Source organism: Vanellus vanellus (genome assembly GCF_965231255.1).
Source record: "Vanellus vanellus genome assembly, chromosome: 1".
Classification (NCBI taxonomy): domain Eukaryota; kingdom Metazoa; phylum Chordata; class Aves; order Charadriiformes; family Charadriidae; genus Vanellus; species Vanellus vanellus.
In genome coordinates this window covers 202,331,248-202,353,738 of record NC_138905.1, presented here as the reverse complement: position 1 = coordinate 202,353,738, position 22,491 = coordinate 202,331,248, and the positions used below count along the sequence as shown (strand labels likewise).

The following is a 22,491-nucleotide window of genomic DNA, read 5'->3' as shown; positions in this document are numbered from 1 at the left end:
TTCAAAAAGATAAAGAAAAATTTATTCTTTCCAAAGACAAAAAATACTTGTTTTAAACCTTACAGTATACTTGATACCTTAGTATTGCCATCACAAACATATTTGACTTTAGCAATCAGTCTGGGAGAGAAACCAAACAGGTTATTTCAGTCATCAACTCCAGTACTACCTTCAGTCTGTATCAAAAGGGCTCACGTCTATTTTTAATACAGATCAACTGAACATCAGAAAAGTTACAGGCAGGAAAATAGTATTTGTCACTTTTTCCAAGTACAAAATTCCATTACCACTCAAAGATGAGTTAGTAGTCTTCTCTATAGAGGAGCGAGGGGAAAAAACCCGCATGTTGTTTGCTGTAGGTCTTGAGCTTAGGATAGACTTTATTCCTCACACAGGAAACACATTTTGCCTTTTGTGAACAGGTACATCACTGCATAAAACACACAATCTTTAGCAATTTCAGCATCACTTGAACTGGATGTGAACGTGGCAGACTAAAACACACAAATTTTCAGTGTGTTAACACAGATGTATGATCCAACAATAATTTTCTCTTATGTACTTTAGATTTGTTTAAATGGTAGATTAGAACCAATAAAAACTTGTGCCTTTATTAAAAAGATAAAACAGAAGTATAAAACAGTATTTATAAACCATCAAGAGTCCCACAGAAAAAGCAGTACTCTTCCAGTTCCATTTTCTAACAACACACAATTGCAGTAAGTTTTTTCTCAGGGGTACTTTACCATTTTGTTACTGCCTCATACAGAACACTGCAAACATTAACACAAAATGTAACAACTATTAATTCCTTTTTGGATTGGCTTTTCTTTGTATGCTGATAGATAATTGTTGGGAAGTAATAATCCATGTTTTTTCAACTAAAAAAAAACGAGTTTGCTTCTTTGAGCTCAGTTCTTGATATGGTTAAATAAATCAAATTAAAATGACGAGGTGGCAAAAAAGCAACACCTGGCTTTTATTTGTTGGCATTGCCTTGCTCCAAAGCACAACTAGAAGGAATCCTCAGTCTCGAAAGACTTGGAAAGCTGTTATCGTGGGGTAGACTGGTTAATAGGAAGAGGGGAGAAGATATCTCCCAGTCCCTTCCCCATCACCTGGTGTTTGAACTATGCATAGTTGCACTTCAGACTCACTGGCCATGCTCTATGTTAATTTCTTTTTTCCGTTCTCCCCCCCCCCCCCTTTTCCTTTTTTCTTTCTTTCTGTACCTTGGAGACCTGCTAAGGAAGTGACTTCTGCAGTGCCTAAGGTATGAAGTTTGCCCGTGCGGAGGTAGGAGTCTCTGCAATCTACCCCCACCACTGCAGCATAACAGAAATGCATAGTTCCCGCTCTGGACCTTGTGCATCCAAGCAGGGCACTTCAGGATTTGGCCCTTTGGTAGCAGTATATAATTCAGTGTTGCATAAATGCACATTAAGAATCTTAAGGCATCTGTCTTAACTTCCCTGCTCTGCAATAGTGCTTACAAGAATCCATTGTACTGTGCAGAAATTTGAATTTCTTGTCTCTTCCTAAAATGTTCGTGTTCCATTTTTTACTGATCAACTTCTTCCAAACAAAATTAAGTGATATTCAAGCACAAAATGTGTTGCAGAAACCTAGTGAAACAAAAAAGGAAATTAGTGGAATTATACCATTAGTTTTGAAAAAACAGGTTACAGTGCATTACACGAATGCAGCTAGGTAACATATAATTTACTGACTCTGTACTCAGGACAGCAGTTAAGGTAACTTCAACTCATAATTAGCCTTCTGGAGCTGTGTTGGTTTTTTTTGTTTGTTTTTGGTTTTTTTTTTTTTTTAACCTCTTACATTTTAGAAGATTATCTGCACTAAGGACGTCAATCCATCACCACTGATGTGTGACTAAAGTCTCTTGGATCCCCAAGATTGGCAAGAATTGCTCGTTCATTTTCAATTAAATTTATAGATATGGGGACAGAAATTATATTTGCCCAGATAAGTCTGAAGAACTGATGGCTGGGGGAACTGGCCTTCTTTCACAAATCATGCTCTTTTTCTCTGGAATAATCTGGGAATTTTACTTGCTAGCCATAACTTTGATTGCTTCTGCTGCGTACCATAGTCATAAAATGGAAAATACAACTATCGGTCTGTTACAGGGTACATGAAAGTGCATGGAACAGAAGCTGGATCTCACAGCTACTGCATAGTTCCTTACAATTGCAGGGGGACTGGAATTAACCACCTTGGCCTACAGAAACTGTGATCAAATCCAACTGAACAGCTTCAGAATGGCTGAAACATTGTGCTACCGAGTTCACCGTTATTTGAAATAACATATACCAAAATGCTTTTTTGTTGGGTGCAATTATACACTATTTATTCATACACCTTTTAAAACTACAGCAGTCTGGGCAAGTGTGACAAAAAGCACACAATCTTCGTTTATTAAGTTTGGCCTGACTTTAGGAAGAGAGGGAAGATAGGAAGGAAATTCATCCCTAACTATTACCAGTTAATTGTCTAGCCTAAGCCAGTCACTTATGCTCCCTCTCTAGGTCAGTGGAAAGAAAGATTAAGACCTGTCTGTAATACCCTATCAAAGGCTGCTGGGATGAACTGCTTTCAGAAGACACCTATTCCTTTCTACAAAGAATAGAAAAGCCATAGTAACCTGTTGAGATCAGATTAGCTTTTATACAGCTAGAGGCTGAAAGGAGTCCCTTGCTTGGGACATTCATTTGCACATTTATATGAAGTGTTAGGAAAAGTTGAAAAGGGAAAACTCATCATTGGTGGGTTCTCATGGTTGAGCAGGTTTTTTAGAAGTACCACTAACTAGTCTAATCTTGGTTTTGTATAAGTTTACACTGAGCAGCCTGACTAACTTCAGTCCAAGCATCACACCACCCCCCACAAAGACTTTTTCAAGAAAAAAATTCTGTCTAAAACAAACCAAAAAAACCCTAAAGCCCCACCAAACCAATGATTCTAGATCAGAAGGCTTATTAAAAAAAAAAAATAAATTAAGTGATCTTAAAAGTACTAAGCTCACAAAACTCAAATATGGAGATGAATGACCCAGCCCTCAGCACCTATGGTTGCTAGTTGATTTGTTTCTCTTCCAGAGAGAAATATTTAACAAGAGCTTGTAAGCTCACCACAGCGTGAAGTCAACATAGAGGTGTCTCATTTAGTCACTGGAAATACACCAAGGGAAGTTTTCATATATGCAGTGGCACTCACTGTATTTCCTGAATGCAAAGTGTGCATCGAGCTCTTACGTAAAAGAAGATCACTGTAAATTCCAAGTGTGACAAAACAGTCTGTATGCAGAAACCTGTATTTACCTATTGACCTTCCTTCCTTGTGTGCACACAGCTTCTTAAAGTATAAGAGCAGAGCACAGCCCACCGATACATGATTAAGAAAAAGACAGGTAAGGAGTTGTTCCTTAAAAAAATTGCTTCCTCTAGACAGGATTTCCCCTTGAAATTGCCTGTTTAGCAGATTAGATTCTCCTCCCTGGTCAGGTAACAAATCCAGCACTACCCACTTCACACTAAATTACACGATTAGTCCGACTCATCTCAGATCTAGCCAGCCCATGTTTCCCGCAGTACAGCATTACTCCCATTCTTGTCTTCTGGACAGCCATTCTGAGTTTTATTTAGACTTTTCTATTACTCATCCAACATCAGAGGACTCCTCTGCATTCCATGACTAATGACTTTTCACTTCAAGATGTCTATTTTAGTTTACTCGTACACATACAGAAACAGCGATCGATTATGTTGGTCTTACCTGTTTCTCACTGAGATGGTTGGTTAGTAATAAGCTGAGATCAGCTTTCCAATGAAACTATAATATGCTTTTTTGCACCTAAAATGTGAGAGAATCTCAATTACATGTTTTCACAGGTTTGCACAACAAATAGCAAAGACTTCAAGCCAAAAAAATACATTTATCATGTTGTGCTTATTTTAGAAAAATATTTTCCTCCCCCAATCAAATGTAAAAAGATCCAAAATCTTAGAACAGGAAGGAAGAAAGCAAGAATTATCTATCCATTACCTCAGTGTAATAACTCAGTTTGGATTAGAGCATGAGACACAATTTAGCCTTAACTTATAAACATGCTGATTTGATTCTACGGAACAAATTTTCTTCTACCAATTCCTAAGGACTTTTAGGCCTTAAAAAAAAAAAAAAAAAGGAGAAAAAAAGGAAAACACCCACCACAAACAAAACAATAGAATCATTAGAAGTGTTACAGTGCAGGCTACCTGATTTAACATTTTCCTCTTCAGGGCCACTTTCCACCCACTGACTGTCACTGGCTAGCAATCGATTTTGTGATTCACTGAGTGGTCGAGGAGGAAAGGACTGATTGGCTCCAGAGCTGAAAAGTAAGCAAAATCAACAGGAATTCTGTAATCGCAGTAGCTGCTTATTTCAGACATTTCTAGAGTAGTGAAGTTACTTAAGAGTAAAGCAAACAAAACCCCCTACACTGCCAACTAAAAATGGCCCCCTGCCCCCAACGCCAATTCTCCTATAGGCATGTGTCAGTCATCAGTCTAAACCCTTACCTGACATAGGCCATCCACAAGTTCTAAGAGGACAAAAAGCAGACTGGTAGACTCAAGAAATGGCACACTGACAACAGTGCTATTGTCACACAGTTAAAAAGAAAACCTGGAACAACGACATAATGCCATCCTATCCCATCAGTAAAAGCTAGGGCTTTCTGCTGAACACCTTCCTAATGCAAAAGGATAGTCTGCTGTTTGCACAAGGGTCCTGCTCTTGTGTAAATTCCACGGGTTATGTTGCCCTGGAAGCAACTTGTCAGTCTTGCCTCTGACACTACCCCCCTGCAGTGCTTAATAACTCAGGTGAGTGCTGTTGACAACAACCTTCAGCTACAAATTCACCAAAGTATACAGAAGACTTCTAAAAGGGCAAATGCAAACACCCCCAGAAGTTTCACATACTCCTGTGTCTTTGAATCTAAAGCAGGCTTGCTGAAAATACACTGAAGATACAAAACATACAAATTTAGAGGGATAAAAAATAACGAGCTAAAAACCCTCCAGTGCTAAAAACTGGCAATAGCCAGTGATCTGCCTCCCTTACAAACTGTGTCTCAGCATGCCTTGTTTAAGCATGCTGGAGGAAATTAAATACAAATAGTACCTTGCCTTTCTCTCATTCAAAAAAATATCTTAACCTTTTTTCCCATGGATCATTATTCAGTCTTCCCTAGGACGTTTCTGATCATTGTTAAGAGCCAGTAAGCTCTCTTACTTTCTATATTACTGTTTCCTTAGAGCCACAGCCTCTGTCATAGGTCAAAACCAAGAAACAGACTTTCTGCATCAAGCAGCACCATTTTTTAGTCTTGATCCATTCTGTCCTTCTCTGAAGACGACAAGAAGTATAAAAAATTTAAAAAATAATTTTGCAACAATTTTTTCTCCAGATAGAGTAGATAAGTATCTTAAATGCTATAGTTACCTTTTGGCAGGTTCATTTTGGCTTGAGACAGTAAGTTGCTCTGGATCCATAATCACCAAACGAGTTGGAAAATTACACCCATCGCCCAAACTAAACCAGAAACAAAGATTCAAATCACTGTTTCTAGTTAAATTAACGGAACAAGCATGCATGCAAAAGGCAAACACTACAGGCTTGAATCAATTACTGAGTGAAGCGTTGAACTCCAGACTTGAGCAAGGCACGTCTACCATTAAACCAGATAATCAGTTAATTAAATCTTGGAGGTCAAATGATTCCCGCCCTATCACTCAGGATGGATTGCTGAGCACAGCACTAGTCTATGTATTTCAGAAACATCACTGTGTTTCTGTAGTCCTAGTCTTACCCCAAACCACTGCACACAGGTAGTCTGACTATCTGGTATTTATAACCCCAGAAGCTGTAGCACAAATAATATTCTGGTGGCCACGCTTTCCCCTCCACCCATCACTTTGAGGTTAGCTAAGCCTTCTTTTAAAGCAAGTTTAACCAGGATGAAATGTGGTGGCAAAACAGACTGATCCATCTACAACATAGCTTCTGGTTTTTTTACTCACATGAAAAGTTATGGTAGTTGAGCAAACAGCTGAGGCAACTTAAGATCTCTATTACCTCTGCTGTTTGCTACCAGACCTCAGCTTCACAAATGGGTTCACCAACTGACACACAACTCTGAGGCTTGTCTGCAACTCCCTAACACTGGCTCAGCTGAAGTTTTAAAACCGCTATTTTGCATTGTATCAGAATTATTTTTTGCACTGCTGCTGATTTACACGCACTGTCTCAGGTAGCTTTCAATACTGAAACTGTCATCTACAACAACAGGAAAGCTGTCAAGTTTTTTCAGGGGTAAGAGGGGGTGTTTTTAAACTGATGTTTCAATGCAGCTGAAGTTCGAGGATTTTGATCTCCTGTGAGTTGCTGATTTCTGCTCTATAATCAGACACTAATACTACCAGCAAGAGGTGTACAATTTTTGAAATACACTTCTCAAAGCTTTCCAAACTTCCGTATTTAGAAGGCCTCTCTTAATGAGACACTTGTCTTTGAATGAAAACCCTGTGCAGAGTTTGCTCAGTTTTCTCCTGCACATTCTCCCTACACCAGTATTCATTGTGCAGGATTTACCAGATGGCTTTTCAGTTGTGTTTTGTTTTTGAAGAGAAGAGGAAGGAAGGTGAAAGTCATGGAATCAGTTTATTCCCCCAATTCGTTCACATTCAGACTGAATACCTGGTAAAGATAGGGAGTAGCCAATACTTCTTTTCATCTCCAAAAACCTCCCTCAGATTTTTGCTGCATCCAAGAGAAAAGCCATTTTTATCAGGGCCATTTCGAAATGTGGGTGCACGGAATGTTTCTGTAAAAGAAAAACATGCAATATCTCTAGACCGATAAGGAGTCAGGCAACACGAATAGACAGACTCAAACTCCTCTATTGTTAAAACTGTTGGGCAAGCTGAGATGATCCTGATGTATATTGGGGGAGGGGGAGTCACCTCAAATAATTAGAGAGCATAAAAAAAAAATCACAGGGTTAAACGACAAAAACAGAAATGAAAGGTAAGAAAGGTCACATAAGCAGAACAATCAACTTTCTGTCTTTATGTTTAACATAAGGTCTGAGACAGAGCTAAGCACCATCAGCATGCCAAAGATACTACATCTCTTATTCATTGATGGCTAGCTCTGCCTTTGGCCTGTGAAGTCTTCTTAGAGTAGACTTCCTCTTCTAGAAGCAATTTACCATAAGCACTGCTGGACCTAAGCTCATACAGGATAGTTTTTTCCACTTGTGTCAAGGTCTGAAGTTGAATTAAGAGCATCCCATGGTATTAGAGAAAGATAAGATCTATTACATTAGAAACACAGACACACCATGAACTACAGCAAACCACCACCATTTTTCCAGTCAGTCAGGTTACACCCTTGGCCAAGAGTTGAGACGAGTCACTGCTCTCCCCATACCAACAGCTTCTCTTTTTACAAGCATCATCCAGAAAGTAAATAAAGTACTGACTGTGTTGCCAGTTATGATCGCTAACTTTTGGGCAAGGAACACGCTAAAATTTTCTTCAAACCTAAACAAGAGACTGTGAATATTTCTTAGCTGTAGATATGTCAATAGAAAAAGGACTCAAACAATCCTCCTGTCAAGCAATCAAAAAAATTCCTTTTCCTCCATCAAAAAATTCTAGCAACGTGAAAATTATTTCAGTTTCAATTAACCCACTTAATTTTGAGGATAGAAATTTAACTTCCATTAAAAAGTATGAGATCTTGACTTACTCAGTTGTGGAAATACCCACCGGTCCCTGCATCCCCCACCCACAAAAAACACTTTCAAAAATGCTTTAGCAAGTACTTCAGATATTTTAACCAATGCACGTAACTTGTTTATGCTGGTCAATGCCATTTAAAACATTTAGGCATCGAAGTTACGGGAATATCTTTTGTTATTTAGGAAATATGCATCAGTGTTTCCATTTTTACTGCATTGCTTTTACAAGCCACTTCCTAATAGCGAGGTCCATTTTCTTTCACAGTATTTAAGAATACTCTTTGGATCTAGTTCAAAGTGTAGCATGTTCATATAGAGTAGAGCCTTCACCTTGGTTGGAGCCACCCGGCTACTCAAAGTATTACAACAGGGTTATGGTCAAGAAGCAATTGTGTTACATACTTAACACTATATAAAAACGCAACAAAAATGTACAGTGCCTCAGAGATCTCAAAAAAACCAAACAAAAGACATTAACATTTATCATGAATCCGCATGCTTGGCTCCAGCACAGGACTCCTACACATGCTTCATTTTTGCATATATTTCACCTTTAATTATTTTCACCAAACATGCTTCGTATCGCACGATATATAAAAATTCCATTTCTATGTTATGGCATATCCTGTATGCCTCACATTGTCATTGACTTGCTGGTTTTCTGGGCAAGGAACAGTTCCATATTCCAATTAACTGACCTATGGTTGATCTGTTTTTGCCAACTAGCCAGCAGTGGTAGCTGAAGAGTGACAGTATGCTGATGAAGAACATGGCTGCCACAAAGAAAAGGAATAGTACGTGGAATTTTGCATGGGTATGTGGCAATTCATTCTGGGGAGAAAGAGAGAAAGAGATTAATATGTTAATACTTTTAAAGCAACTAATGCAGTATTATTGCTAAATATTTTCTGCCACACCCATTCTGCTATAGGTCTTTCACCTCATTTTTCACAAAGAAAAAAACCCACCCTTCCATCCAAGTTTAGCAGCATGAGTGCATGTCCATCTGTTTGATAGCACTGGGTGCTAATCAAGGGTTAGTTTTTTAAATGCACAGTAGGGGGCAAGGAAAAAAATTCCTACAGTAAAAAATGTTAACTGTGCAGCCACACCCAAAGAGACACAGAGAAAACATGTCCAAAATCACTTTCTTTGAAGGGAAGAAAATACAACAAAAACTTCCAAACCCTTTACTGGCAAGGTAATAATACTGAACCTATTTCTGAACCAGTGTAAGGAACATAAAAGGGAAATAGCTGTCATACTGCGCTTCCAAGACTGAACAACTCCTAGACAAGACCTGGGACAGATCTTCAATTTTTGATGATCTCTAAGGTTTAGGTAACAACCAGCATGTACCTAGCAAAACAAATTTGCTGTGTCTGACCAGGCAGAAGCGATTCACCAGAAGATCTACATGAAAAACAATTTCAGTACAACCACTGTATAAAAAATAACCTCCCACCCATACTGGATAGTTGATTCCACCCCCAACCCCAACTATTTTTAGGCTTGCACTTTCAAGAGCCCAATGGGATTTGTAACAATACTATTCTAGTTCTAGATCCTCAAAATCACAGTACTTTTAAGTAGTTGACCTTTAACAGCACTATGAAAGCAGAAAGGCTATGTTTATTCAGCTCTTTAGTTAGCATTTTTGCTGTTAATTTTTCCATTAGCTTATTCAGTATACCCACTAATCTAAGGCTTTTTTTTTTTTTTAAGACTAACGCACATTTCAATTAACATCAAGTGCACGTAGGTATATCTATATCCCTGGTACACTGCCTATATTCACAGGCAACAGATTACAAGTCCCCTTCGTTCTGTTGTGGTGTAAATAGCTACCATGAATGACTGGATTAGAAAAATTATAGTAGGAACAGTATTTAAATAATTACAGCAGTATTGGATTTTACCTTTGGACAATTCTCTGCAGCTTTCCTGCGGCAAAGCTTTGCGCAAACAAAGACAATTTATTAAACACTAGTATTACGTTAAGACGAAGTGTTTGAAAACAGCACAGGCTTTGTTAAGAAAGAAATGGTTGGTGTGCACACGTGCTCTTGGACGTGCCGAGTTCCAATGCCCATCAGCAGCCTTAACCCCTGTTCTCCAAGAGAATGGAGGGGAGAGTACATAAGAGCACACTACTAACTTCCAAGGCATAAAATTTTCTACCGAAGCATAGAAGCACTGCTATTCAGACTGTGGCTGGATTGCTTTCAAGAGGTTCCTCAGCTTGAACAGCATGACTACAACAGGTGCATTCTTTGCTAGTTGTTTCCATCACAAGTAAGGCTTATGTGAATATTCTGCAGGATGAAACCATTTATTAAGGTCTGAAAAGCTCAGAATACTCCAGAGGTATAAACCAATAGTTTATAAATTACAAAATCTTTCTGACTTCAGAACATATCTATTACCATCAGACGTAGTTTCAGTCAAAACCATAAAAAAATTTGCCATTCTTTGCATAATTTTCTTTGTTTAAAAAAAGAACCCATAACACATCAGTATGGGATTTCTTCCCTGTATCTTTCAATATTGAGATTTGTTTGTGGGATGTATCTTTAGCAGAACATCCGAAATTGAAGCAGTACTTAAGAAAATAAAGCAAGAAACAGGAAAGCTTAGTTAAATTAGCTTTTAAATTCTGAACTTTGTACCTAAAGAGTGGTATTAGCCATCTTAGCTAAGATGCTAGCACTTAATGAATCTGTTGTAGGCAAGATGCATGGCTTTTAAGTTACATTAATCTGTGCAGAAAGCCTAGAGAGAGCTCAAGCTTTTACCTTGGAGTTGGACAGATACACACAGCATTTTCAAAAATGCTGGCTACCATCAGATCACGCTGGAGTAAGCAAACTATAGCAGACTCCAGCTCTCTGAACTGCCATCTGAGTTCAGTTTTCTTATTTAATGCCTCCTTTTTTTGGATGCAGGTTTTTTTTGTTTTGTTTTGGTTTTTTTTTTGTTTTTTTTTTTTTTTTTAGACAGTTTGTGCAACAGTCCCTTCTCTCCGCTGCTGTAGGGGTATGTTGTGTTTTGCAATCCTTTGAAATCAAGGCTAGCAAAATACATACTCCAATTGCTGCTTATTCCTAAGCTTCATGTTAAAGCTATGATGATTTTTCCTACCTCAGAGCACACTGCAGTGTTTCCCAGCTTCCTAAATGATTTTTTTAACTTCTATTTTTATGACTCTTTTGGAATTGCATATTTCAACAAATAGTTCTCTATAAAGAATTCTCAGGCTAGTTGATTTTGAAGCTCAAAGAGGGGTAGCAGCTCAGTCTTTGTGTGTTTTCCATGGGCCAGAAAATACAAGTTTATTCCAGTTGCATATTCCTAAAACAGTAGCTCTATAACCCGGAGAAGGATTTTTTTGAATTATGCACGATTGATCTGCATGATCCCCAGGGAGCATTTACATCTTCTGACCACCCAGTTTCAGCCACTGGTTTTAAGTTCTTGAATGACAGCTGCAGAACTGAAGCATCTTTCAAAAAAGGACAATTCCTTCCTCGAAAGAAGCATGCAGACTTTGAGTGTGTGTAACAGGCTTATTGACAGTTGTGTTCTAGCAGCAGTCCACATGCCACAGCATGTGAAAAGAGAGTGAAACTTCAGACATAAGTTATTTAAAATCATTATGCTCAGCAGCAGGAGCACAGAAGCAGAAACTTGCAGGTGAGAGAGCTGCAGAGCTACAAAGGGAAGCAATTTGTGCAATAAAATCTGGGCTACTTAGCACACATAATAGGCTGAAGCCAGTTACTGTTCTAAAGAGTCCCCTACAAGCTCCTTCACAAGCACAGAATCATCTGTGCATATGTCAGGATGCAAAACCCCACAAACAAAACCCCCAACAAAAAAAGTGCTGTTAGAGCTTGACTCCTTACTTTTCTTTTAGTAGTTAGGTCTAGCTTAAATCTAGAAAAAAAATCAGAAGATATGTCTTTATGTGTATATGCAAGAGGAATGAGTTCTAACTAAGGATCTGGAATCATTCCCTTGCTTTTGGTTGTGGATTGGTTTTTTTTTGTTAATACAACCAAAGCTCTGCAGAGGCCTTTGCCATCTACCTGGAACATGTATCACATCCTTGAATTAGCTATACTCAGGATTGCCAAAATAATTTGGAGGACAATGAAAAACACCGAAAACAGCTAGAAAATATACAGGTTTCAAGGGGGAGGGAGTGCAGCAAGAATGAGAGCACCACCATGCACTATGTAAACAAGGCATCAAGGACTGGGCGTTCAGCCAGTGCTGGTGTTTGTGTCAAATACATTTGGATAAACTGAGGTTTTATCTGCTCATCTTTAACAACTTCCTAGGTACAAATAAAAATTCCACGAGTATAGGAAAAGTAGTTATGAGTATAAAAAAAAGGAGTCATTCAGGTTCCCTTGATCTACAAAACAGATTTTAACATCCGCATCAGCGTGTGAACCTGCGGTAAACATTCACAGCCTGTGTGGCTGTTCCACCACTGTATGAACAGTATCGAGATCCTTCTTTAGCACTTCTGCATTGAGCATGAAAGATGCTACGTAAAAGTGTTGCATGTGCAAGTGGGAAACACAAAGACTTTTTTCAACAGAAGAGGTAGGTAGGTGGCATGTCTCTCAATCATAGAATCATGGAATGGTTTGGGTTGGAAAGGACCTTGAAGATCATCAAGCTCCAACCCCTCTGCCATAGACAGGGACACCTCCCACTAGACCAGGTTGCCCAAGGCCATGTCCAGCCTGGCCTTGAACACCTCTAGGGATGGGGCCTCAACAACCTCTCTGGGCAACCTGGTCCAGTGCCTTACCACCCTCAAAGTGAAAAATTTCTTCCTAATGTTCAATCTGAACATTATAGCCATCCCCCTCGTCCTATCGCTACATGCCCCAGTGAAAAGTCCTTCCCCAGCTCTCCTGTAGGCTATCTTTAGGTACTGGAAGGCCGCAATAAGATCTCCCTGGAGCCTTCTCTTCTTCAGGCTGAACAGCCCCAACTCTTTCAACCTCTCCTCATAGGAGAGGAGCTCCAGCCCTCGGATCATCCTCGTGGCTCTCCTCTGGACACACTCCAGCAAGTCCATGTCCTTCTTATGTTGTGGACTCCAGAGCTGGATGCAGTACTCCAGGTGGGGTCTCACGAGAGTGGAGGGGCAGAATCACCTCCTTTGACCTGCTGGCCACATTTGCAAGTCTGTGTGTCCCGTCTTTATGCAAATATTAACAGTGCAAAACAATGGATTGCTACAGTTTGCGCAGTTAGCACATACACCTTCACAATGTCATTACTATAAGTTCTGAAGTGACCAAGGCTACACTGCCCAAGAAGCTGTTCATCTTCCATCCCAACACTGGATATATACAGCAGTTTGTTGCACACTTTCTCTGAAAAACATCTATGAGGAAGCAAAAAAGAAACACTACCTTCTGAAGGTATACTGTAACATTTCTGGTAGTCAAGCTTTGGGGGGAAAAAACAACATCCAGAGAGTCTCAACAGAAAATATCAAAGCAGTAATCAGTCTGATGCTATAGCAGACAACGCTGAGCATTAGCAATATCCTGAAGCAGTCTACAGACAGCACGTGTCAGCAGTACTCTGCTGTGATCTGGATACAGATGTAGAGAGAAGCTTCCAGGATTCTATTCTGCAGTCAACAGCACTTGCCTAAAAGCTTACATACTAGAGACATACTAAATTTTGCAAGCCTAAATGATTATGGTGCTGCCACCTCTTTCTGGAAGTCTACTTTAATCAGGCTATTATAATATCAGAGGAATATTAGTTTGGTGGAGTGAGTAATTTAATATGAGTAAAGTGAGTCAGAGATCTACTCTAATGATAAGATCATGGCATCACGGGGTTCTGTCTTGGACAAAACCGGAAATGAAAGCAACAAGTGCAAGCTCACAGCTACATTGTCTGTTGTCACATTTCAGAAGTAGCCCATTCTTGCAGGAAGCACTTTAAACAACTAGGTCATTAAAAAAAAAAAAATCCCTCTTAAGTTTACTTCCTCTGCTTAAGGGTCTACTTCAATATTGTGTCCGATGGGCTTTGGAAGAGGCTTGCTGCAAATGCTAGTATTAAATGTTCATTGTGGTTAGGTGTCCTGCAGACTTTTGTTGCACTAACACTTATGAAGTGAGGTGACAAAGCAAATTAATTTTCTTTGCTCAAGCACTGACTGGTAAATATGTAAGAGTGCATGTACAGTTTCATTAGAAATTGCATACAAAGCACTGGAAAGCAGCCAGGCAGATGTTTGGGAGTGGCACATTCACAAATTAAAAATTTAACTATTTACAGTCAAGCAAGACTGAACAGCAGAATCAGACCATTTCATCTGAAATATCTGTCAAGCCACAGCTACGACTGATAAATATATTTATGGCTTTCATCTCACACAATACTGACAGCTCAATTCCCACATAGTTCCTTGCTCTCCAGTGACAGGCTGCTATACAGAACTGACAGACTAAGAGAAACATAGTACTTCAGCAGATCAGACCCATAGGCTTAGGTGAACACAAATGTAGGTACTTTTTGCACCATTTATCTTGCCTGTCTAATGCTAACTGCCTCAAAGTACAGCTATTCTGAATAAATGATCAAGCTTCTCTTACCCTGACATGGCAACATCCTTTTGCTCCAATAAAGATTATTTCTACAGCTACAGATAATGACTGCTTTTCCCAGCTACTCTGACAGCAACTAGCATCTAAGAAATATATGTGTTGTTATTGACTTATAAAGATGTGATGGAGAGCCTTCCACTTACAGTGATTTTTTCCCATGCTAGTTAATGTAAACCGATTAAGATAATTCTGATGCTTGCTATTCTGTGTAGAGACAGGAAGGCACAGTACAAGGTTTTGGAGATGAAAGGGAACAACACCAGAAGACACTGTTCAGCCTGGAATGTGACTGGAACAAACCTGATAGGAGGAATATAACACTGACGTACAAGGATGCTTGCCCTTCAGAAAAATGCTATTAAATCTAGTAAGATGCATTTATGTGTATTGATCACTTGACAACTGATAATAGTTGGAAGGAAGATGTGTATCATTAACACTGTATGTATCTTAGCATTCTACCCATATCAGATCAATAAAAGCCACTAGTATGAAGTTCAAACACGCCTACATAGGGACTCCAAAACAGAGCTTGGTCAGTACCCAAGGATTTAATCTGCTTTATCTGGTAGCAGATTATCCATAAACAAGTCTAGGAAGATACAAAGTTGTTATTATTATTTCACATTTGTCAGTATTTTTATATATGCGTGTGTATATATATACACATACATATATATGTAATTGTTTGATACAGCCAGTTCTTTCTATAACTACATCTCTGTATCCAATAGCCTCAAAAAAACCTTTACTGTGCCACTCTATTGTGATGGAGCAGAGAAATTGCATAGTGTCCTCACTGGAACTTCTTCCCCCAATTATTCATCCTGGGCAGTGTAATACATTTAATTCATTAATATTCAGAAGGTTCTCCTGCTTCAGTCACTTCGATTGATGCTGTTAATGGTAATGAACTATGGAACAGAGTAAATGGTGAGTGACAACATGCTGATGCAGCCTCCAATAACACATGCAAGATTAAACAAATGAAAAACAACAAAAAAAGCCTTAGAACTTACTGTCCAAAACTTTATGAAGTACTGCAAGACTGTAGCAGCAACAAACAGACAGTACAGTAAGGAATACATTAAAAACAGGAGGAAGAATTTGTAGTTAGAAAATCCCACACAATTATTCACCCTAGAAGGAGGGGAAAGAGAAAGAGGTTACTATGATATACAAAAAATAAAATAAAACAAAACCCAATACATTCAGCTTTTGCAGAGCATAATGTGTATGATGTCAGTGGTATGTCCAAAACAATCTGTCACTAGTGTTTCAGAAGCATTTTAAGCCACCAATTTGAATGAAGTCTCTTTCTTCAGGCCCCTCACATAAATTTTGGCCCCCATGAAGTTCTACAGGACAGGACACGAGCTGGCAAAGCGTACGATACATACAGCCTGCATAGGAAGCACCTCACACACTATGAACTAACTGCAGTCATCGTGGAAGGTAATATGAGCCTCTCCATCAATTTCAGTGGATGTTGCTTTGGTTACAAAACCACCTTTAAGTCAACTACCGATAGCAGTATTTTTATAGTGACAGCAGATAATATTTTTACGGACTACCAGTGAATACAAACTGCAGAAGAGTAACTGTCTGAGTGGGTCTTATGTATCATCTAGAATCGAGAACTGATTTTCACAGTATAGTGGGTATCTTCTCTTCTGGTACCAACACCAAACCAAGCAAAAGAAAGAAATGTTATTTCTCATAGGTCTCATTAACACCAGGATTTCTTTGTAGAAGGAGAAACTGCATGATTTGGGCTACTGGGCCTACAACTCTGTTGCAACACACGTTAGGAACAAGATTTATTTTCACATATTAAAGCCTCAAGAAGTTCTGTGGAAATCAAGTTTTACTTAAAAGTTGCATTTTTTAAAGCAGCATCTAATTCATCATGTAGGACCTAATTCATCATTATTATTATGATCTTTTATTTTGTTTTTATAAACTTACCATGGACAGTGGTGGTCCATTTTTAGCACACATCTGAAAGAGAGAATTTCCAGGAAGTTAAAGCAAAAAATACATTTTCTTTTTAAGACATACTTTCAGCTTCTGTAGGTTCAGGGGTTGGGGTTTTTTTGGTTGGTTGTTTTTTGTTTTTGTTTTTTTTTTAAAGTGTTTTGCCCCACTGTATCTTTTTCAAGTCGTTCTCAATCATGCCAATTTTCCGTATTATAATAGCCATCCTTTTACCCAAAAGGACCAAGTGAGATTCAGAAGAGTTATGAAGACAGTCTCTTAAATTAACATAGGGAGCATTACTGAGTAACACCATGTAATAGTTCATTAAGCCACACTAGTTTTATGTGCACATCAAGAGAAAACAAATCCAAAGGACCCTTTAGAGTTGTGTGGATAAGGTATATTTGCCTGGCATTCACTGCAACTAAGTCTACCTTAGGGCTATTTTAGCTACCTTTTTTCTGTTTGCTGCTTGCTTTTTTTTTTTTTTTTTTTTTTTTAAAGCTAATTGAGGAAAACAGCAGCACAGTGGGTAATTTGAATAGTCCACATGCCATTTTCATCCAATTTTAGTATAAGCACAGACACTAGACATTTCAGACACACATTCACTGGATTTGCTAATAAATTTGATTTTAGCCGAAAGATATGTATTAGGTTCTTTAGTTAACTAGATTTGCTCAAGCTCAGCCTACTGAAGTCTCACTCATAGCATCAGTCTTCAGTGCCCTTACAGATTTCTCTGATTCAGAACAAGGCTAGGGAATAGCAGTGATGTCTTTGAAATGGTTAAGGCATGTAATTCCACTGTCAATCTTTGAGATAAAGATTTTTAGCATTACTAGTAGCACACATCCATTTCAAGGCTGCAGAAGCAAGATACAATAAGAGTTCTGTAATATGCATTTGCTAGTGCTAGTATCTCAGACCTGCCTTTCTTTACTTTCTTTCAATCACTGTTTTTTTAATTATTTTTTTTTTAAATATAGGCACTGTTTTACACAGCTACAAGCAGGTTGCCTAAGAAGTTGTGCCACTTTGGATAATGGGGCTGCAATAATAATATTGCACCAACAGGAAGAACTTCGGTCTCATGAAATCCGGGTACTGAGGGAGGGTCTGAGAGAAGAACAAATAGTAAACCCTGGTGTTATGCAAGGGCTGACACACTGAAGACATGAACACACTAAAGTCATGATTGCAAGAGAGAAAATCCACCATTTCAGATTCAGTAACTTACATGTCACATGCAGAACAGTGGTGGCAGCGGTCAGGTTTGATTAGCTGGCATCGATCACAGTATCTGATTGCTGCATTCAAGGGTCACAACATTAGAACTAATTTAATTTTACAATTTAACATAAACTGAATCTTAAAGAGCTTCCTGCCCTCCCTTCATCTTTCCTGGATATTTTTAAACAAGCCTTCAGGCTCTTCTCAATAGGAATAAGACACCAGCACAGGCAGTTTGAAAGGAGGAGGAAAGCCAACAACTACAGCTAAGCAGAACTGCTAAGAGCTGGCAAGAACTTCCCAGACCACTTCAGGAACTTAAGACTGGGATTCCCTTAAAGGGAGGGCTTGTATTCTAAAAGCCAGGTGTCCTTAAGACTTTGTTTGGAAAGTCACAGTAAACTTCAGTAACAGTTATTCTGAGTAGCTTATGTTTTCCAAAAACTCTACAGGGTTGCTAGTTTCAAGAAAGAGAAACATATATATATATACACACACACATATAAAAGCTAGAGTTTTTAAGAATATACATATGTATAAGGCAGCAGTTTCACAGATCATTCATATATAAGTTGGAATAAGAATGCTTATACATATTAAAGGCAAATACAGAAATAGCTCATAACTAGTTTTGCACTGAATTCCAGATGGGAATGAAAAAACATTTATTCATTCTTAATTTCTAGCCTTAAGTATGATGTTTCTCCTCCTGCTGAACTGATACAGATCAGAACAAGAAGTTTAAAGGGGGATATAAATGATTATAAAATTGAGTAAAAGGTTCAATTTTCTCTATTTCTAGCTGTACAAGCTGTATTTCTTTGGTATGCTTATTTTTTATAGCCACAATTAGACATAAATGTTGTCATCTATCTGCTTGCTAGAAGAGGATTTTTATTTTTTTGTTTTTAATTCCAAATACTGGCTACATGTTGAGATCCTCAGATAAAGGACTCCAGTTTCCCCTGGGGGAGTGAGGAACACAACCCAAACAAACAACAAAACAAGGTCATGGCCTTTGCAATATGTGCTTAATAGATTGTTCATGCAGTGACATCAAATGAATTTCACTGACTTAAACCAGCAACTTCAGAAGCACAGAATTATCTTTATATCTCACCTCTCGATGCTGTTGTAGTATAGATAGGCAAGTCTTTAGCAGCTCTTCTCAATATCTCCTGCTGGGATTCTGGTCTCTCTTCTTTTTCATATTGTTCTTTATCAGCTTTTGACAAGCAGAACTAGGAGGGAGGGAGAAAATGGAATGAAGGGAAAAGATTAATTATTACTTTGTGTTCTAGTCAAGCTCCAAGGAAAAGACCTTCTGTATCTTAATCCTGTGTCCTTGGAGAACCCCTATTTATCGACCCAGAAAACCCCACATAAAAAAAAAAAAAAGAATGTTACAGGAATGACAGGAGATCCTCAAAACTCCATGATGGTCCTAGGCATATTAAAAAAACTTAATCTTTATGTCTGTTGCATCATCTGTGGCATTTTCCCTTCAACACAAAGGAAGCCAGAAACTCGGGGGAGTTTTAAGAAGGCACAATCTTTCCTTTAACTCCTGGAAAGTGTAAATTAAGCGATCTGTGAACAAGAGAAATGTGCAACAGTCCTTTGCTGCTACAGGGCACTAAAGTTCTCTTACCCACTTCCTCTCTCTGAATTAGAGAGGGTTACAAGCCAGAGGGAGGGGAAAAAAAAGGAGGGGGGGCTTCATGGCTTCAGCACGTAAGTTGAAAGAGTTTACTTGGGAGTAGTCAGCACTAGTCTCCAAATCCATGAGCTGTATTGAAAGCAAATTCAGCAAAGCCTGTAGAGTTTCAGAGAGTTACAATTCTGAGTAAAGCATGAGGAGCATTCCTGTTGAAGCCTCACTGAAATGTAAAGCTTTACCAGAAGAACCTGGAGAGCTTTTACTCACTTGTGAAACCCTTGCTTTGGTATCCACTGAAATGATGAGCTTTACCATTAAGCCCCACAAAACCCAGCGTGCTGACAAGTGCCTGCAGAGTTTGGGGTGAACTCACTATTTCCTTTGGTGTTTTTCTGTTGTGAAGCACTTTTCAACTCTGAGCTTCCCGCATGGACTACAAGAGCCCTTTTTATGAGTGCACATAGACAAAGTATTCATGGTAGTGAGTGGAAAATGCTGTGTGTGCAACTGGAACAAAAACTGGCTTAGTGTGCTTTAATATTACCATATTTTCCTACCAAGGACATGTATATGATTAGTTCACATGGATTTTCCTCTCATCCTGTACTTTTTTCTCTTCTGGATTACAGTCAGTTGGCAAGCAACAATGAAGAATCCACTTACAGAAAGGAGGAAGCAGTAAGACATTGCTGCAATTCCTCTGCGTTACTTCCTAACCCAGAATGCAAATAAGTTGCCCAGCATGTCACAGAATCTAGTCAAATATCCCCATCATTCAAGGGTGAAGCACGAAATATAATTCCCTTTTAAATAATCAGAAACTAGGACCAATCTATACGAAGATTGAAATCAAAGTTTAACATTTCAGTCACCACCGAGTTTGATCTCATTTTTTAATATCTGTCTCTAAGATACATATTTACTCAAATATGAAAACTGGAGATGCTCACACAAAAAGTTTAAGACAGATACAGAGCATCATGCCAGCAAACAGCAGTGCAATATGCCTTCCTCCCTATTGCCTTTGCAAGTTTGCTAGGTGACCAAATGCCTGTCTCCATGACCTGCAAACAAACAGAGGTGGCATTAAACATGAAATACTACTTCTAGGTGACATTTCTATGGCAAACCATTAACGCACAGGAAAGGAACTAAATCATAACTTTTTTTTTTTTATTATTAATTTGTCCCAAATAACATTATACTATTACTCCAAAAATCCTGCATAGGATTTTGGTTTTCCAAACAGCTATATTTCTGTTCTAATTTCAGAAATTAAGGAGGGCCACAGCCTGTTTGGACAATTGCAGGATATGTTCTAAGACATCAGAAGTTGTCTGTTACCACATAGCTAACAGAATTTCCAATGAGGTCCCAGCAGTTCTTATTGAAAACAGAAAGAGTCCCTTTGTTTCCTTCCTCTTTCTGGATCTTGTATAATGTTGATTGTTCTTTCTCATGACAAATGTACAGGGATTACACTAAGACAACAGCAGCTGCAGAATCTTTTTTTAGTTCAATAGTAAGATCACAGGATGCTATTTGTTTTGCAAGAATGGCTAATTTGAATGACTAAAAATATATATGTTTAGACTCTCATACAATGGGGAGATTCTGAAGTCAGGTTTTGTTTTTAAGTACTCACTGGTACACGAACAGAAGTGACTTGCCCAGAGAGAGTTTTTGTGGGTTTTTTGTTGTGTGGTTTTTGTTTTGTTTTTTTTTCTTCCTTTTAAAGCTCTAGAGGAAAATTGTATTAAATCTGATCTACACCCACACCTGATATAGGAAATATTCATTACATTCCATATGCCCAAACCATCTCTTTCATTCACTGAATATGAAAAGCTTGCTACAACATTACTGTAACTACATGATAAGTACTGTCAGAAGTTTTCTATTATTGAAGAATCCAAGGAGACAGTAAAAGTTACTAGGCTTTAGCTTTATGAGCAGCTCTAGTTCATATAGCTTTACAAAACCTGCAAGAACATGGTTCCAACCACATTTTAATTAGCTAACCTGCTTAACTTTATCATTTTCCTGCAGAACCATCGCAGATAAAGCTGAAACAAACCACCCTGAAGACAAGTCCCTTTGGATTTTTAAGTTTAACAATTCATTACTACTCTCTTTGCTTAGCTAAAGGGCAGAATAGTCTTTAGCTTTTTTCACTTTATCTTCTGTAGCTTTCCAAGATACAGATTGCTCTAGGCCATAATTAAGCACTGCAGAGCATTGTTTGCTTTTCCTTAGATGCATGGTTTCAAAAATGTTTAAGGTTGTCATTAGCCCTGAAAGTTGATCTTGCCAAAAATAGAATAAAAATTCAACCCTCGTAGAGCAACCAAAACCTCAGTTTAGCCATTTAAAAGCTTTCTAAAACCAAGGAAGGGAAGTATTTTAAATTTGGTGCCAGTATTTAATCCTTATATACACACACCTTAGAGAAAATAGAAAACAAGGTAATCCATCTCAAACTTATTCAATTAATACTGTTCTTTTTAAAACAAAACTTCTTATAGTCATCATGCATTCTTTTGCCATTATGTAAAGCTCCTTTATGTATTTACTTCTCAATTGTCACTAAACCTTAACCCTTGACTTAGTAATAAGTGGTTCAGTCCTCCAGGTTATGAGTATACATTGCATTACTACTTTTTTGTACACAAACAAGGGTCAAAACTGCCTAAAATGGAAATATAAAAATCTTGTCACTGTATTTGATTTAGCAGTGTTAAAATTCCAGGTTTCAAGGAAGCTACTTGATAGCAAAGCACTCTGCATGACAGTCAAACTTGTGGTGAATTAAACGCCCATTTTGTATAAGGAAATGTCATTACACAAACTATGCAGTATTTTAAGAGTAATTTGATAATTTTCATTCATGATACACTGTCATGCTGTTCTATTTTAGATAATGAGAAGCAAAAGGTGAATCATGCAGTACTGCAAACAAGTTTCATCACTGAAAACAGTTCAGCTATTTATAAAAAAGGTATTGACATTTTTCTAGCGTTATATTTACCTCATTAGAGGGGGATGCAGGAGATGTGAAAATTGTCTTCCAATAGGACCATACAAACATGACAAATGACAGATGAAAAACCACAAGGTAGACAACTGCAATAAAATATACAAATAAGAGTTCA

The 22,491-nt window shown here is 38.3% G+C and overlaps 1 protein-coding gene across 2 annotated transcripts; it reads right to left on the bottom strand.

The window, feature by feature from the left end:
* Positions 1 to 22,442, bottom strand: ZDHHC20 (zDHHC palmitoyltransferase 20). 2 transcript variants are annotated; one of them, XM_082498672.1, is made up of 12 exons: positions 22,368 to 22,442; positions 18,800 to 18,920; positions 17,687 to 17,756; positions 16,435 to 16,467; positions 15,486 to 15,606; positions 9,733 to 9,768; positions 8,512 to 8,644; positions 6,766 to 6,892; positions 5,512 to 5,601; positions 4,278 to 4,393; positions 3,796 to 3,873; positions 1 to 1,625 (listed from the first exon to the last, which is right to left on the bottom strand). In XM_082498672.1, the coding sequence occupies exons 1-11, from the start codon at positions 22,425 to 22,427 to the stop codon at positions 3,836 to 3,838; spliced, it is 945 nt and encodes a 314-aa protein (XP_082354798.1). In that variant the 5' UTR covers positions 22,428 to 22,442; the 3' UTR covers positions 1 to 1,625; positions 3,796 to 3,835. The 2 variants fall into 2 exon arrangements, with proteins under 2 accessions (XP_082354798.1, XP_082354799.1); XM_082498673.1 differs by lacking the exons at positions 1 to 1,625; positions 3,796 to 3,873; positions 9,733 to 9,768 and having other exon boundaries at positions 3,962 to 4,393; positions 22,368 to 22,436.
* Between the last annotated feature and the right edge of the window lie 49 nt (positions 22,443 to 22,491).

Bases quoted from the DNA above. Each gene is read 5' to 3' on its own strand.
- ZDHHC20 (XM_082498673.1), bottom strand. From the start codon at position 22,427: ATGTTTGTATGGTCCTATTGGAAGACAATTTTCACATCTCCTGCATCC. The intron at 16,468-17,686 runs GTAAGTTACTGA...TCTCTCTTTCAG, and splicing joins CACTGTTCTGCATGTGACAT to ATGTGTGCTAAAAATGGACC. The intron at 8,645-15,485 runs GTAAGTTCTAAG...CTTTCTCCCCAG, and splicing joins ACTTCATAAAGTTTTGGACA to AATGAATTGCCACATACCCA.